The 14865-nt window shown below is 45.6% G+C and overlaps 1 protein-coding gene across 2 annotated transcripts; it reads right to left on the minus strand.

Annotated features, from left to right (window-relative positions):
• Nucleotides 1-146: 146 nt before the first annotated feature.
• On the minus strand, nt 147-14092 carry itih5 (inter-alpha-trypsin inhibitor heavy chain 5). Of its 2 annotated transcripts, XM_084573700.1 has the most exons (14): nt 13943-14092; nt 13816-13860; nt 13090-13253; nt 11803-11904; nt 10531-10805; nt 10010-10179; nt 9628-9744; nt 6226-6397; nt 5780-6089; nt 3636-4333; nt 3059-3112; nt 2063-2179; nt 1590-1967; nt 147-734 (listed from the first exon to the last, which is right to left on the minus strand). In XM_084573700.1, exons 1-14 carry the CDS (start codon nt 14036-14038, stop codon nt 475-477), a joined length of 2958 nt encoding a protein of 985 aa, XP_084429826.1. In that variant the 5' UTR covers nt 14039-14092; the 3' UTR covers nt 147-474. The 2 variants fall into 2 exon arrangements, with proteins under 2 accessions (XP_084429826.1, XP_084429825.1); XM_084573699.1 differs by lacking the exons at nt 13816-13860; nt 13943-14092 and having other exon boundaries at nt 13090-13709.
• Between the last annotated feature and the right edge of the window lie 773 nt (nt 14093-14865).

Genomic DNA, 14865 nt, shown 5'->3' on the forward strand with positions numbered 1-14865 from the left:
GGAGCACACCTGTGTGGGCGTGGCCAGCAGCCCTGTGACCTCCACCTGATGACAGGGAGGACTGCGGAGCCGCGCACGGGACGTGTACCTGTGTGTTAGGGGTGCATCTAGTCATTGACGCCGGGTGAAGGGGTTAGTTAGCTGGGATGGTCTCCGTGGCAACCAGGTGTGATCTTAAGACGCGCTGACAGGAGGCGTGTGAAAAAAAAAAACAACGCACGCAATCACAAATGTAAAAGTCCAAGAAATATGTGGATTTAAATGTTTTATTTACAAAAACAAAAAACAATAAAGATCAAATAATAAAAGCATTTAATTTCATTAGAAATAGTAAAAAAAAATATATATATACAAAAAGTAAAAAGGAAAACCTGAATTGTAAGGATTTGGTGTCTGGGATCCTTTAGATCTGCTGAGACGTGGTGGTTAAACAGTTGAGACAAATAATTAAAAGCCAGAGCTTCAGTTCTGGTCCTACGCTCTGTTCGTCCCGTGTGGCCAGCCGCCTGTGTCGAACATGTGGGACATCAAGTAGTCCTCATACTGTCCGTCTATCAGCTTGGCCGCGTTGTTGCGGGCGAACCAGCAGTCCACGCTCTGCGTCCCGCTGTAGATCTTCCTGCTCTTCGGAACCACCGGCACCGAGCGGTCCTTCACCTTCAGGACCTGGGAGGGCTTCATGTCTCCCTGAGCAGGAAGCTCTGCCAGGCCCACTTCCTCATTCAGGAACTGACCTGGAAGTAGAGTGAATCACGGGTTCATAGAGTTATTTTTGTCTCAGATTTCAACTCTTTGAAGTCTGCTGACGTCTGGCTGTGAGAAGCATTTGCTCTCACAAAAATACAAGGCTTTTCCACACAATTATGACAGTGTAGTCATAGAAAATATGAAGATAAATGTGCCAGAAGAAAGTGACCAAAGCCTTAGCTTTATTACTAAATCAAATAAGACCTAAGATGCATTCTTTCTGCAGAGTTTTACATGGTTCCCCTAATCTGATGTGTCCAATCCTTCCACGCCACAAAAGAATATTTTTGCCTGGCGCATTCTTATCAGAACATGAGCCTGGTAAAACACCATTTAGTTTCAGGCTAAGTAACATAAAGTAAAGTACGCTTTAGACCAGACAAGTTGCACCAATTTTAGAACCAATTCCTGAATCAGGAAAAGCATATGAAAGAAATCCCTGGTAAACCTTTTCGAGCTTAGCAAGACTAAATCCTTATCAGAATATGATTCTGGTAACATAGAAAGAAAAGTATGCAATTGGATAATCCTACAACCTGTCAGAGCCTTTTTGTTGTTGACAAATTCGACTCTATGGCGCTCAGATGACGTGATGAAAAAAGAAAGTGCTAATGGAGAAGCTGGTCTTACTTCCAAGCTGAATTTTTGCATCTATGTGAAATAAGATCAGTAGCTCATCCTAGTTTGGCAAGAATCTTAATATCTGTGTGTTTTGTATACTGACCATCATCGACCAGGCCTTCATGTGTTGTTGACCACCCATGTCTCCCATTGTCCCCATTGGTTGATGTCATGGTATGTCAAAAAATTGCGAGTGCATGCATTTCCTTGCCAGCACCCACCTAGCAGACCGTGGCAGTTGTCCGACAGCCCCTTGCTGCTACCGATGTAGAACCCCAGATGGTCTCTCTGGTAGGGGGCTGGGTTCTTGTACTGATGGAGCAGGATTACGAAGCTGATGTTCCCCCCTACCGTCACGGTCACGTTCGCCTTTCCCACGATGGCCACCGACAGCGCGCCGCTGTCCACGGCCGCAGTGGAGTGGCAGGGCAGGACGATGCGGTCCCGTCCGTCCAGGATGACTTTCTTAGGGGTCACCTCGATGTAGGCGCGTTTGGGATGATCCACCACAATGGTGATGGTGCTGAAGTAGGTTCGCTGCTGCTTGTGGCTTCCCGGCGGAGCTGGGGCGCCGATCAGCTTTCCGTTAACCGTCACGCCTGAGGAAACACGACAATTAATGTCCCGTCAAATCTGGAATTAAAGAGTTTTTTTTGTCCATTTTCAAGGTGCTTAACGCCGTTATGACGCCTACCAGAGTACTTGTGATCAGAGACCAGGCGCAGGATGTGTCCAGGCTCACCGTTGATGTTAAAGCACACGGTTAGTTTACTGAGGGGGAACTCCACCACAAAGTGGGGGTCACCGTCAGCTGAAGTAGTATGAGACAGAGACAGAAACAAATACTTATTTTAGTGTTTTTTGTAAGGGAGACTTGCAGCTTAACAATTTACCCGTGTGGTGAGCATGGTGTTAGGTTTTATGTTCTGGTGTCAACTGGCCTAATAGAGCTGCCGACACTTAACTTTGAAATGCACCTAGCAAGAAGATGACGAGGTGGAAGGAAAACTTGCAAATCTGTCGTATTAAATCCTAAAATGTATCTAGAAACACTTGTAAACAGCTGTATATATATTATAGCAGTGTTGTTTAGATTTAATTCCTTTGAACTGGTGAGTTCGCCAGTGAGTTAGTTTCCGTTCTGTGGGATAGTTTATATCTTGAGCTAGCGTCTACTCGAGCTTATGAGAACCACTTAAGATGAGATGATAGAGCAACCCTAATGACAGGGTCATTAGTCTCCAACTAACGGGCTCCGATGGCTTCCCTCTCTTTACTGTAACACACGCACAAACATCCACTTCCCAACTCTTCTCTGTCCCGTTTGTCCACGGTGTGTCCTCGCCGGCGAACACGCACTTGCATGTTCAAAGTGCCACGTAGCGCCTGCGTTGGTATTTCAATTAGACCCTGCGTGCTCTTTTCCTCCTTTCAGAGGAATCCCCTGAACGTCTCGCTGTCTGTGTGATCGCTGCCGACTGCCTGACGAACGTCCAAATTACAGGTCGCCCACGCAGAGAGTGTAGAGAGAGTCTACTGTACATTCCCTCCCTTTAGCCTCTTTCAAGTTTTACCGTGGAGCCGTGTAACCACTGTGTATACTGTATGCGCACAGTGTGTAGATGTTATCAGATAAAAACAGGCAGGTGGACATGGTACAACTGTTTACATGAGAGAGAGAGAGAATCACCTGATGTTTTGGAGATGGTGATGGATTTCTTGGCGGGTCTCCTCTTGACTTTACCTGCAAGGAAAAGGATATTTATCTTAAGTGATGAGATAGAAGAGGAACCATAATTACTGCAACGACGTGCAGCTGAAGACAGAAGAATATCTAGAGGTGCTACTTCTCTGTATCAACCTTCAAAGGCATGAAACGTGGCGCTGCGAAGTCTGTACTTTGCAGCTTTGCAGAAGACGGCAGCTTTTGTTAGCTTGGATTCACAATGCTTTACGAATGTGAGCTCACGGTTATGAATCAGGTAGAAGTGTTGTGGAAACCTCTCAAACATCCCTGGCGTAACCAACCTCCCCTTTTAGGTGTCTTGAAAATCCTCAGTCCCACAGTGGGATCAATTAAAGGATTATCTTAAATGCAGTAAACATTTAACGACTGTAGCAACAAATGGAAGCCAACACATGTGACGTTTGCTTCATTTGGTCTTTCATAAACCTCTAGAAACAAATTGACACGACCTGGTGGCCACTGCAAAGCACCACAGTGTTTGGGACACAAAATTTATCAGACCCAGAAGACAAAACCTCACCGATTGTGTTGCTCAGAGATGAAGTCTGGCTGCCGAGCTTCCCATCAGGTTTCTGTGCCTTCCCGTCCTCGTTGTCACCCGGCAAGTCGTTGGCAGGGGAGGAAGCCTCTCCAGCTCCTGGGGTGACGGTGGGTGCTGGGGCCAGCGTGCCATCAGCCATAATCTCCGGCTTCTCCACCACCATGTTGGTGAGGGGAGTGAGGAAGTGGTAAGTCAGTGACAAGTTGGTAGCCTGCTGGATATGATCTTCCCTCTCCTTGCTGGTTTGGCTGCGCAGCCGTGACTTCAGCCCCTCTTTGACGCTCAGGAAACCCCAAACGCGTTCCACAAAGTCTTCTGCTATCGATTCCAGAGCGATCCCCAATCCCTGTGCCGACCTCGACCCCGACCCCGGGGCCTTGCCTGCAGCCACCATCGCAGCCGTGGCTGCCTTGACTGCCTTCACGTGCTTCTCTGTCTCTATCTGTCGGTGCCTCAGCGGCACGTCCTCCTCGAGGACGATGCTCTTTTCGTTGTTGCTAGCGGTAACCTGGACGTGAAGGGATTCTGCACTTTGGTTGGTGAGCTTGCCGGCGACGACGATCTCTGAGCCGTTGAAGTAGTTGGTGAAGAGATGCTGCGTGACGTACTGGACAGAGTTCTCGGTGTAGTTGATCCTTATGTCGGACAGCAGGGGAGTTCCTATTTCGTCATAGAACCTAGAAAGGAACACAGTTATCTGGGTTTATTGTCAAATGATGACAGAAAGTCAGGGTAATTAGTAAAAGCTTCAAGGCTTCGTTCAGTGACAATAAAGATTTTGTCAAAAACTTGCAGGCAATCTTAAGTTCTTGAGTAGAAGATTCCTGGAACTTCCCAACATTCAGAACTAAAGAATCCATCTTCAAGAACCAAAGTCCTGCGCTATAGCATTTAGGATTGCCATGAGCTGAATGGCATGACGTCCACACTGACGAGCAAAGAGACAAAAATTAGATCCTGGTTCAGCTTGGCCATAAAAGGATTAGTTCCTTGAACAAGTGCCTGAACCACAAAATATTCCATTGTCGCCTTCCAGAGAAACTTTGATGAAAGCTTTCTGTTCTGTTGTCCATTGTGGTAGTCTACCATTGTTCTTAAGGAGTATCTCCTAAACTGACCCATAAGCCAACTCCTCTGTTGGGCTGAAGGCACTATGTTAGCCTTTGCTTTCAATGGAGCAAGCGTTGCGTTGGCCCAGCACATAATTCCATCATTGCAACTTTCTTGAGTTGTAAAATCCCATGCACAAGGCCAAAATTAAAATGTGTTGCACATTAAAACTGAACTTTCTGTTGCGCTTGTCTAGCAGCATTTCGTAGCAACACCGATGCCGTCTACCCTACTTCAGAAAATGTCTTGTTCTTCTAAGTGAGCCACCTCCAGGCTGTAAACCTGCTTAACCCCTGAAGCCATCTGCAGACTCAGTTCATAAATGAGCCTGTATGAAGCAGAGAAAAATGTGCACGAGCGTCCTCTATCCTCGTAAACCTCTTCACCTTTTAACCAGCGTGTTTGTTCAAGCCGGACAGAGGCTATTATCTGCAGAGTCTATCTGTTGACCCCGTGTCCATACCCAGACGCAGGTTTCACAACACACACACACACACACACACACACACACACACACATTCTTGCTCAACTGAACAAACACCTTGTGTGTCCGGAAAGGAAAGAGAAAGAGGGTGGCTGTTATAGTCCTGGGCTGTCACATGCTGGAGGTGATTAAAGAAGTCTGTTGTCAGCACCGTCACATTTGCGGCTCTTCGTTCCCTCGTAGCTTGATGAGAGATGGAAGGACGTGTGGAGAAGGGAGGAATTAAGGACGGCTAATTGACTAATAAGAAACATGTTAAGCTCATATGAAGGGGAAACCTACTGGGCAGGGGCTACCTAATAAAAGTTCTCTGCTTCGTCTTAAAACCACCCAGTGGACACTACTCTGTGTTTTGTGGGACAATAAGAAGTGATTCCTGGGATTCTGGGAAATTCCAGAAACAGGGCTATGTGCTTTTTGCTGGTCAGCCCTTGTATTTAAACACAAATCTACCTGTAAACCCTGGACAAGTCTCCAGGAATCTAATCCCTTACATTTCGGAAAATTTTGACAAAAAACAAAGTCCTACCCTTTGAGCATGGCGCTTGCGTCGGCCTCCTCGTGGATGCGTCTCATCATCCCACAGTTTTCCAGAGCCATGCGCTCCAGCAGCCGGTAGTCCACGTCGTTACCGATCCCGATGGTGAAGATGCAGAACTTCTCCTGCACGGCCGAGCGAGTGTTTCCCAGGATGGCGGTCGACTGGACCTCCCCGATGGTGGGCCGTCCGTCCGTGAGGAAAATGATGAGGGAGACGCTGTTCTGGCGGCTGCCCGACTCCGAGAGGTAATCTTGGAGTAAAGTGGAGCCGGTCTGGATGGCGCCATCGATGTTTGTACCTGCAGTAGAGGAACATCATGGAAGTACAATGAGGTACTTTCACTTTGAAGGCAAATATTTAGTCTGGATCTTCACATTCAAGTCAATTCAAGCTGTGATTTTTTGGAATTGTGAAGAAGGCACATAACGTCTCACCACCAGTGGGCATCAGCGTGTACACGAACTTCTTGGCGTCTCTGATAGTCAGCGGTGTCACCGGTACGAGACTGTTGGGCTGCCAAACTTTGATCCGGTTGGAGAAGCTGATGAAGTTGAAGTGATCGCCGGGACGCAGGTCCCTCAGGATGGTGAAAAGAGCATCTTTAGTCTGAGAGAGATTCACAGGTACATTAGTTCCTGAACGTCCAAAAATAAAAACGACTGTTTGAGGTTTGTTTCCTATCAAAAGATTTCTGTCATCTCTTTGCTTTTCATTTTGACTTTGCACAATGAAATGTGCCGGTTTCTTGATCTTTAAATCTATATCTGACTTTAAATTAACTTTAGTCCAGTTTTTATCCACCACATTTATAATCCAGGCTTTAAAGACAGATTCCCTTACGTTTGCGATCACGCTGCCTTGGCCGTTCACAGTGATTCTTTGTCAGTATTTACTTTAAGCTTAAGTTATGTTAGGTTGAATCCAGCCTGGTTTTTGGCGGCCCGCCGTGCACTTATTGTGAGCCGCGATGAAGGGTTGGAAGCAAACACACAAACCATCAATCAACACCCACCCCGTCCCTTTGATCGAGCTCCGGAGGATGGCGTCGATAAAACTGAAAACTAGGGTTGACAAAGACTATAAAGCAACGGCAAGATAATTTATCTGGATGTTGTGGCTCATTGTGTCTTTAAACAGAGAGAGTCATTCATCTTTAGTTCTTGCATGCAAAGAAAAACCTGCTTCGTTTTTTGTTAGTCCAGGTCTCAAATGAACTCCATGGGTTTGGTTTTCACCGATGCAAACACATAAATTCTTCAGAAAGTTTCACAATTATCTTGGAAAATATGTGTTTTTTTTAGTCCTGCGCCGTGGCTGTTCAGAATCAGATCAGATTACTGGGCAGCATATGTTAATGAAGGATTATCACCATCAGTTGACGTTTCATTGTGTATTTGTGTGGTTTCAAAATGATCAGAAATTTGACAATTATCTTGAAGAAAATACCTTTTTCCTCCAAGAAAATTATCCTCTAGGCTGCTCTAGCTTTTATTCATCTCAGATTATTACTAAATTTGTTGCATCCATAAAATAAAGAAGAGAATTTTCAGCATCAGTCGAGCTTGGACTGTTTTCTCAGTTGTCCTTGGGGAGTCTTGAATGTGCACAATTAAGTGCACACGCAGTAATTTGTACATACACCTCCAGATTTCTATTCTTCTTGCTTTTGTTTTTTCGTAGCTGAACATCTCTAGATCTGCAGCCCTGAGCGTGGGTGAGGTATATAATTTGGAGTTCAGGGGGGGTGAGGGAAGGGGAGGGGATTCCTATATGTGCTGTGTACGGGCCGACCGACACTGAAACCCTCTGTTGTGAAGCCACATCAAATCACACTCGTCGTTCTGTTCTTGCTGCCCACTGGGGGCTGCTGATGCCTGGGTGGGGGCAGATCAAGGAGGTCGAGGGTGCTGTTGTCTAGAAAGTTCCATTACACCATAGACACTGACCCCCCCCGCCCTCCACCTCCGACCTCGCAGCACGGCCTTCTGCTGCATGTTTCCACTTTTCTTTTTTGTCGCCGAAGATCTGTTTTTCAGTTTCTCCTCTCCTTCTTTGTTCACGGGCAGCTGCACAGAGTTGAGTTGGGGGGGGTTAGAGGGAGGGGGGTTTATCGTGCTATTGCAGATGGAGGACACAGAGGTCTGATATCGATATCCCAGTGTGGGCGTGAGGAGGTGGGGTGTCGCGTTTTCCGATCCGGTGCGGCAAATTGAAATTCAACTTTTCTTTGTTTAGAGAAGCTGTCTGAAAATTCATCCAATTTCCTTTTCCAACTCCACCGGGGGAAGAGATTTGAGTTCATATCTGTTGCTGCTGCCGCTCGGCCTGCGTTAGGTAACACTTTAATGTGAAAATACCTCCAGCTTAAATCCCAGGCTGTTCAGGTTAGATTCTGGAAGCAGGCACGGTGTGAGTAAAAAGGTCCGTTCGGTGGTATAACTGGAAGGTTTAGCCGAACAAATGTGACCAATAGAAATGTAAAACACACCTGTCCTGTCACATGGTCTATGTAGTATATAACAGACCATCTTTCTGCATATTCTGTCCCATTTTCTACAAATATTTAGTATGATTTTATTTTAGTTTGATTAAATTCTCAACTTAAAGTCATGATTTTATCTACAGATGCTCAAATTAAAACCATAAGATGCAGTTAAAAGCTTTAAGAATGAACTACAAGTGGTGGTTTTATTTAGAAAACTTGCACTGTGGAGATTTGGGCGTTTGAAGGGTTTATCAGATTCAGCAAAATTCACTTTATTGTTCCCTTATGGTTTATGTCTAAAGTGCGGTTTATGCCTCTGCGGGACATAGACAGCGTAGGCTACATGCATAGGTTACGCCATCTATGTCCTGTCCTATGTCCTCTATGTCCTAGTCGGTGCTGTATCTTTTCTGCCAGTTGATTTTTGTTTCTACTTCCTGCTTCAACCTTGAACAACGGCGACTGGAACTGAGCGTCCCAGATCACTCCGTGTCGCCGCCATGCGTAGCTAAATTTCTGGGGAGGTGCATGTCCGGCTATGAATTAAGCTTTAGGTGGAGTTAGGCCAAGATGGCGTCCACCAGAGACACCACACTGAGCTTCAGAACTGCTCTTCAGGATGCCTACGAGTGACCTCACCGAGGGTTTCTCCCTTTATCTCCAGCCAATAGGACATGACCAGATGTTCAATCATTGAGATCTATTTTCAGGAATAAGAAGAACAAGAAGTCCTTGGCACCACAGAATCAATCTGGTCATACCAAATCTGCAGAAGAAGTGCAAATGTACTTTAGAGAATAGTTTAAAAGACGAGGCGACTGAAACTTTTGTCATGCAAATGTTTAGTTCATCAGTTCGAAAATTGCGAAGATGGACAAGCAGCGGGAAACGCTACAACCAAGCGGACCAATCACAGCTCTTGTGGTTGCATCGCCGTGGCGCGTAGTTGCATTTCTGAGGAGGTGCACGTCAGGCTACGGCGTTGGCGTCTGCGCCGTCAAATTGACACAGAAGCCTAAACCGTGCATTACATTTTCAAGCTCGCCATATGCAACTGAATGCTTTTTCGTTTCATCACATTTTTTTAATAAATAAAAAATAAAAAAAATGTTGTTAAAAGGTTTGCTGTGATTACTTTTCTGCATATTTATTTTAATTCAATTCAATTAAAGTCACTTTATTTGTCCCTGAGGGGCAATTTAAAAGGCATCACACACACAAGACACACACAACATACAACATTCCCTGAAAATGTGTTGCGTTTTGTGCATCTCTTCATTAGAGAGGTGATAAAAACAAAATGACGGCTGCCATGAAACTGAGACAAAACAATAAATAATGGCTGCTTTACCTGTCTGAGCTTGGTGCCCAGCATGGAGGCGCTGGTGTCGATCACAAACACCACGTTCTTGGGCACAACGGGAAGGTCTTTGGGGGCAAAGTAGTGGACAAAATGTCCGTTTAAAACCTGGGAAAGAGAGAGAGAGAGTTGCAGCAGCAGCAGCAGCAGTGAGACTGATTGCATTTATAGTCCTACTCTGAACACAGACACGAGAGCTTGGCGGCGGAGTGAGGCCTGGGGCAGGAAGCCAGGGGAAACCAATGACTAACAGGTGGGTGGATGAGTGTGTGTGTGTGCAGATGGGTTAGGAAATATGCGTGTATGCATCCAAAATATTCTCACAGACTGGTCTTCCTCATCCTCGCTCATGTTTTATTTCATGCACACTCACCTGAATGTCTCCGATCCCCATGTTCCTCTGGACGTCGTAGCGGATCACGAAGTCTCCCAGGACGCCGCTGGTGGAGATCTTGGCCTGCTGGATGATGTTGGGGCTGAAGGTGATGCTGCACACGTTCTTTTCGTTTTTGATGGCGGTGGTGACGGGAAGCTCGAGCTTGGCTAGAGCACAAAGACAGGAAGCGTGGTGAGTTTTTTAACCGGATCAACACTGACGCAAACAAAGTGACCGTGACCTATAAGCAGATTTGAGCCGGAGTTTGGGCACATTAAAAAAAAAAAAATCTGTGTACATTTTATGACCAAAGAGAAATACAGTATTAATATGCATAATTGGTTTTCACAGAAGAACTGTCAAGGGTCTTAGAAAACTGCTAATGAACTTTAGAGCAGGTAAAAGAAATTTCGCGACCCCACTGCAGTACCTCCGCGGACGCCCTAGGGGTCACGGACCCCCTGTTGAAGACCTCTGCTTTAGAGAATATTTTAAAAGACAATGGCAAAACTACAAACCTGGTTTCCTGGGCGCGCTAGAGCCAGTTGCAGCGTTGGCACTGCTCCTGCCGTTGCGGAGCGGCAGCACCTCCAGGTCCGTGACGGGGGAGTGGTCGACGATGGTGACGTCCAGCATGAGGCGGCTGACCAGCTGCAGGGGCCGGAGGCTGGTCACGTGCTCGTAGCGCCCCAGCCGGCGCCGCAGGAGCTCCTCGTAGGTCAGCAGGAACACGGCCCGGTTCCGACCCGGTATGTTCACGGCCATTCTGAAGACCTCCACCTCCGGCTCTGGACTGGAGAGGGTAGACACGGGGAAGAGGCCGGTAAGAGAGTGTGTGATTTACAAGCTGATCATTGATTTCCATTCGTTTGTGTTGGGTGCTGGAGGAATATCAAGGACAAATACAAAAAAACTGAAACACATTATTCAAAAAATAAGAATATAAAGCTATTGCCATGCTTTTTTTTTTTTTTTTTACTGCACATGTGCTTTCCTACTTTCAGGGGGTGTAAAGTACTTCCTTGGAAGCTGGAGTGGGCGATTCCCTAAATTAAAGCTTCTTCGAGTCTTTCCTTGGAGAGAAATTAATACCCCTGTGAGAATCTGTGCAGCCCAAGTGTTGCAATGTCCTCGAGTTGGATTGCAGCTTTAGTATTTTACACTTTTGTCAAAACTCCTGCTTTAACAGTGGAGTTTTAAAGTATGCAAAGGTGTGAATAAAGGACTTGGTTGAAGAGCCTGAAGGAGATACCACTCCTCTTGAGCTGCAGAAGCTCACCAGCCCTTACTCTTTCATTATTCATCAATTTTTAATGAAATTTATACATTTAAGCTATCTATATTTGTAACTATGATACTTATCTCTTGCAGTCTTTGAATAACGAAGCACAAAATTTAGCCTTTTCTCTAAAAGATCAACTAGACTGCAGCTTTCCTGACCTGGTTCCTGAATGTTGCACGATGACAACACTGAGGAATGAGGAAAGGTGGAGGCCCGTAGAAGAAGGTGGTGCGGTCCAAGCAGTGAAATCATCCCTTCTTCTGTCCAATCAAATATCTTTCTCCTCCGCTCCGTTTACAGCGGAGCCTATGAATCACTAAACGTCATGAAAAACTAAATGTCAACTTTTTTTTTGCACAGCTGCTGGAAATGACATGAGGTCACTTGTTCCGTGCGTCGCCTCCCGGGTCACAGATTTATGTGACAGCATTCGGCTCAGACTTGATGGTGGTTTCTAGACGCCGTCAAGTGGAAACGGCGGAGGTAATCGGGAGGAGAGGACTCTCACCTTGCGGCGCTCGACTCTTTCTTCTTGGGTTTGCCGTTCTCCTGCTTGACCCTCTTTTCCTTCGGCGTGACCTCGCTCTGGTAGACGCGCCCTCCGACGATCCTGGTTCACGGGGTCAGAGGTGGAGGATTAGAGAGGTGCTCGTGTTCAGGAGCACCTATTCAGCAGTTCAACCAGGTTCTCTTGCACAAAGCACAGACTTTGCTTGCCTGTTACCTATTTACAGGCACCAGTTGAGCAACGTAAATCTTTCTTTAACGTCTCTATTTCAACCAAAGCATCATAAATCGTTACGGCCTCCAAATCCCTTTTGATTCATGAAACACCTTTCCAGATGAAATATGTCCCGGAGACAAACCGGAGCAAAGACTGACAAGTTTTGGGTTTTGTTCTTCAAACTCTGATCTCAAGGAAGCATTTTTCCCTAAGATTTATACAGATATCACATCAACTATAATTCATAAGAGCACTCAATGCTTTTCAAGTTGCCAGACTAAATAAAACATCAAATGTCTTCCTAAAACTCAAAGCAGTTTGAAGGAATGTCTTAACAGAAACCTGAGGGGTAAGAAGGTGATTGAAAGAAAAAAAAAAACTGTTTTGTTGTCTTGTTTTTGGTGCGTAATGCTGTTTTTCTCCTCTATGGATGTGTCTCTGTGGCGCAATCGCTGTTAACCGAAAGGTTGGTGGTTCGAGCCCACCCAGGGACGATTATTTTCAGTAACGCCAGTGTAGTCACCGGCTCTGTCCGCAGTTGAAGTTCCCTGAGCAAACACCTTAAACTCCCCAAACCCTGGACCCATTGCATGTCTGCGCACTCCTCAATTTGTTCTCACTTGAATGAGTTAAACGCAGAAAACAAATTCCTTCTGTGCGTATAGTATGAGAAAAAAAAGTTCCAGAACAGTCTACGGTCAGAGAAATTCTCTTTGAGGAACTTCTGGCAAATCTACAGACGCTCCTTCATGTCAGAGAGTCGCAAACCAAAAGCTCCATGGAGGCCTACTCTATGAACTTCTGAGTTTTGTAGTTTGCAAAAAAAAAAATGAAAATGCACTTCTCTAGGGTCCTAATATAACTCTTCTATAAACAAATTCCTGAATGGATTTCGTTGAGTTTCACAAGACTCGAGATAAACTGGCTTCTTTTAACCAAGTTACAAGATTTCCAGCTGATGCGTAAAATCATATTTTCTTTCCCCCCTACTCGTGCTTTGATGAAACTGTGATTCTAATCTCACAATCCCTGAGCTACTATTGCAGTTCAAACGACCAGTGAGGCTCTTACATGGTGAAGTTGGAGACGTATGCGTCGGAGGGGATCTGAAACTGGAAGACGCCCTCAGTGGCTGCGGAGTGCCGGTTGAGCATGGCGCAGTACACCGCGGTGAAAGCATACCGGGACACGATGGTCGTCTTGATGGTGAGTTCTTCAATTTGAGGCTTGGTCTCCTGAAAAAAAACAAAAACAAAAAAAACGAATACAGTTGAACCATCAACACCTAACCCCATATCTGTGTCGCCGACGCTGAATTTTGGCACCGTTTTACGCATCGCCATTAACGGATGATTCATCGTTTTTAAAATTTCCTCCATCAGCCAGAACAACACATCCTGATGAAACTCGTGTGGACTTCCCCACAATTTGCTCCTGTGAGCGAAGAGTGCCTTACAGACACTCTGGCACATCTGCGCGCTTGGCACGTCCACTGCGCGTCACGCCCAGAGCGCACAAGTTCAAGAGTGACAACATCAAAATAGCTTAAAAACTAGATCATGTATCTCGGAGTAAAAGTTCTTTATCCTGTGTGAAAACGTTAACAGGTTTAGGTCACCAAGCTAGGATAGGACCACTCATCTTTGACTTTAAACATTTAAACTCCTTTGCTTTCTAATAAGACCGTATTTTAAAGGTGTATTCACTTGAACTACACTTTAACGCCTCAAACATTAAATAACTAACATAAGTTAACACAACAGCTCTGCAGTAAAGTATATTTGTTTTGTTTTTTACCTTCATTAATATATTTTTCACCTGCCGGGGGATTCTTCGAGGCGCCTGTAGACACAAACATTGTTAAAAGACCAAATCTAAATTAAACTCCAGAATGCGCATCGCTTTCTTCTCATAAACATCTTACAATGTCTAAGTCAAAGTCTTTAAGTTCCTCCTGGGATTCCTCCACTTGCCCCAGCGCACTCGGGCTGAGACACAGCAGCAGAGTCAGCAGCAGCATCTTTCAGTTCTTCTTCTCCCTTAAAGCTCCTTAAAGAGATGGATGGGACATTATATCCAGTGCGCAGAGTCTCCACGTCCCGGGTCTGCGTCCGGATCGGAGTGACCGGACAGAGAGGCTCGGCGCGATGGAAGAGAAGGAAAAAAAAAAAAAACACAAAAAACAAAAACGCCCACCCACCAGAGGAGAGGGATGCAGCGTTTTCTCAGCCCCTCTCCTGCACGAGTGGCTGTTTGGGCTGCTGCTGCTGCTGCCTTTAAGGAGAATCAGAGTTTTTACGCGTAAAGAAATGAAAAGGAGCAGGTGTGTGGCATCTTCAAGTGTCTTTATTTTACTTCCTCTTCCAGTTTCGACACACTTTTACCAAATGAGAAACATGCCACAGTCTGAAAACACTGAACATTTGTCCAACTCATAGCTCTTGTTATTGCTACTAAACCCTCCAGGAGCCAAAAAGGGACTAATTGATATAAAAAAGCTGCCTGCAAGTCGCCAAACAGCTGTAGTTTCTTACTGAAACCAACTAAAACTTAACGATCCACAGTGATTTGAATCGCGAATCTTAACCTTCGAGCCCCTTAGAAAGATATCCTCAGAAATCAGAAGGTTTTTGACTTTGTTTCTCCTTAATTTCTTTTTTTTTTTTTTTTTTTTCATCTTTCTTTTCTTTAAGCAGGTCTCTGTGGCGCAATCGGTTAGCGCGTTCGGCTGTTAACCGAAAGGTTGGTGGTTCGAGCCCACCCAGGGACGACTCCTTTTATGGAGGTGTTCTGATCCAATGGTAGGGACAGAAGATCACTGGACCCCTTGCCATCTGCCCTTTGCTC

Source organism: Chelon labrosus, assembly GCF_963514085.1.
Source record: "Chelon labrosus genome assembly, chromosome: 23".
Lineage (NCBI taxonomy): Eukaryota > Metazoa > Chordata > Actinopteri > Mugiliformes > Mugilidae > Chelon > Chelon labrosus.

Bases quoted from the DNA above. Each gene is read 5' to 3' on its own strand.
- itih5 (XM_084573699.1), bottom strand. From the start codon at position 13,490: ATGTGCCAGAGTGTCTGTAAGGCACTCTTCGCTCACAGGAGCAAATTG. The intron at 10,180-10,530 runs GTTTGTAGTTTT...TTTGTGCTCTAG, and splicing joins TAGCGCGCCCAGGAAACCAG to CCAAGCTCGAGCTTCCCGTC. The intron at 6,398-9,627 runs GTAAAGCAGCCA...AATCTCTCTCAG, and splicing joins TGGGCACCAAGCTCAGACAG to ACTAAAGATGCTCTTTTCAC.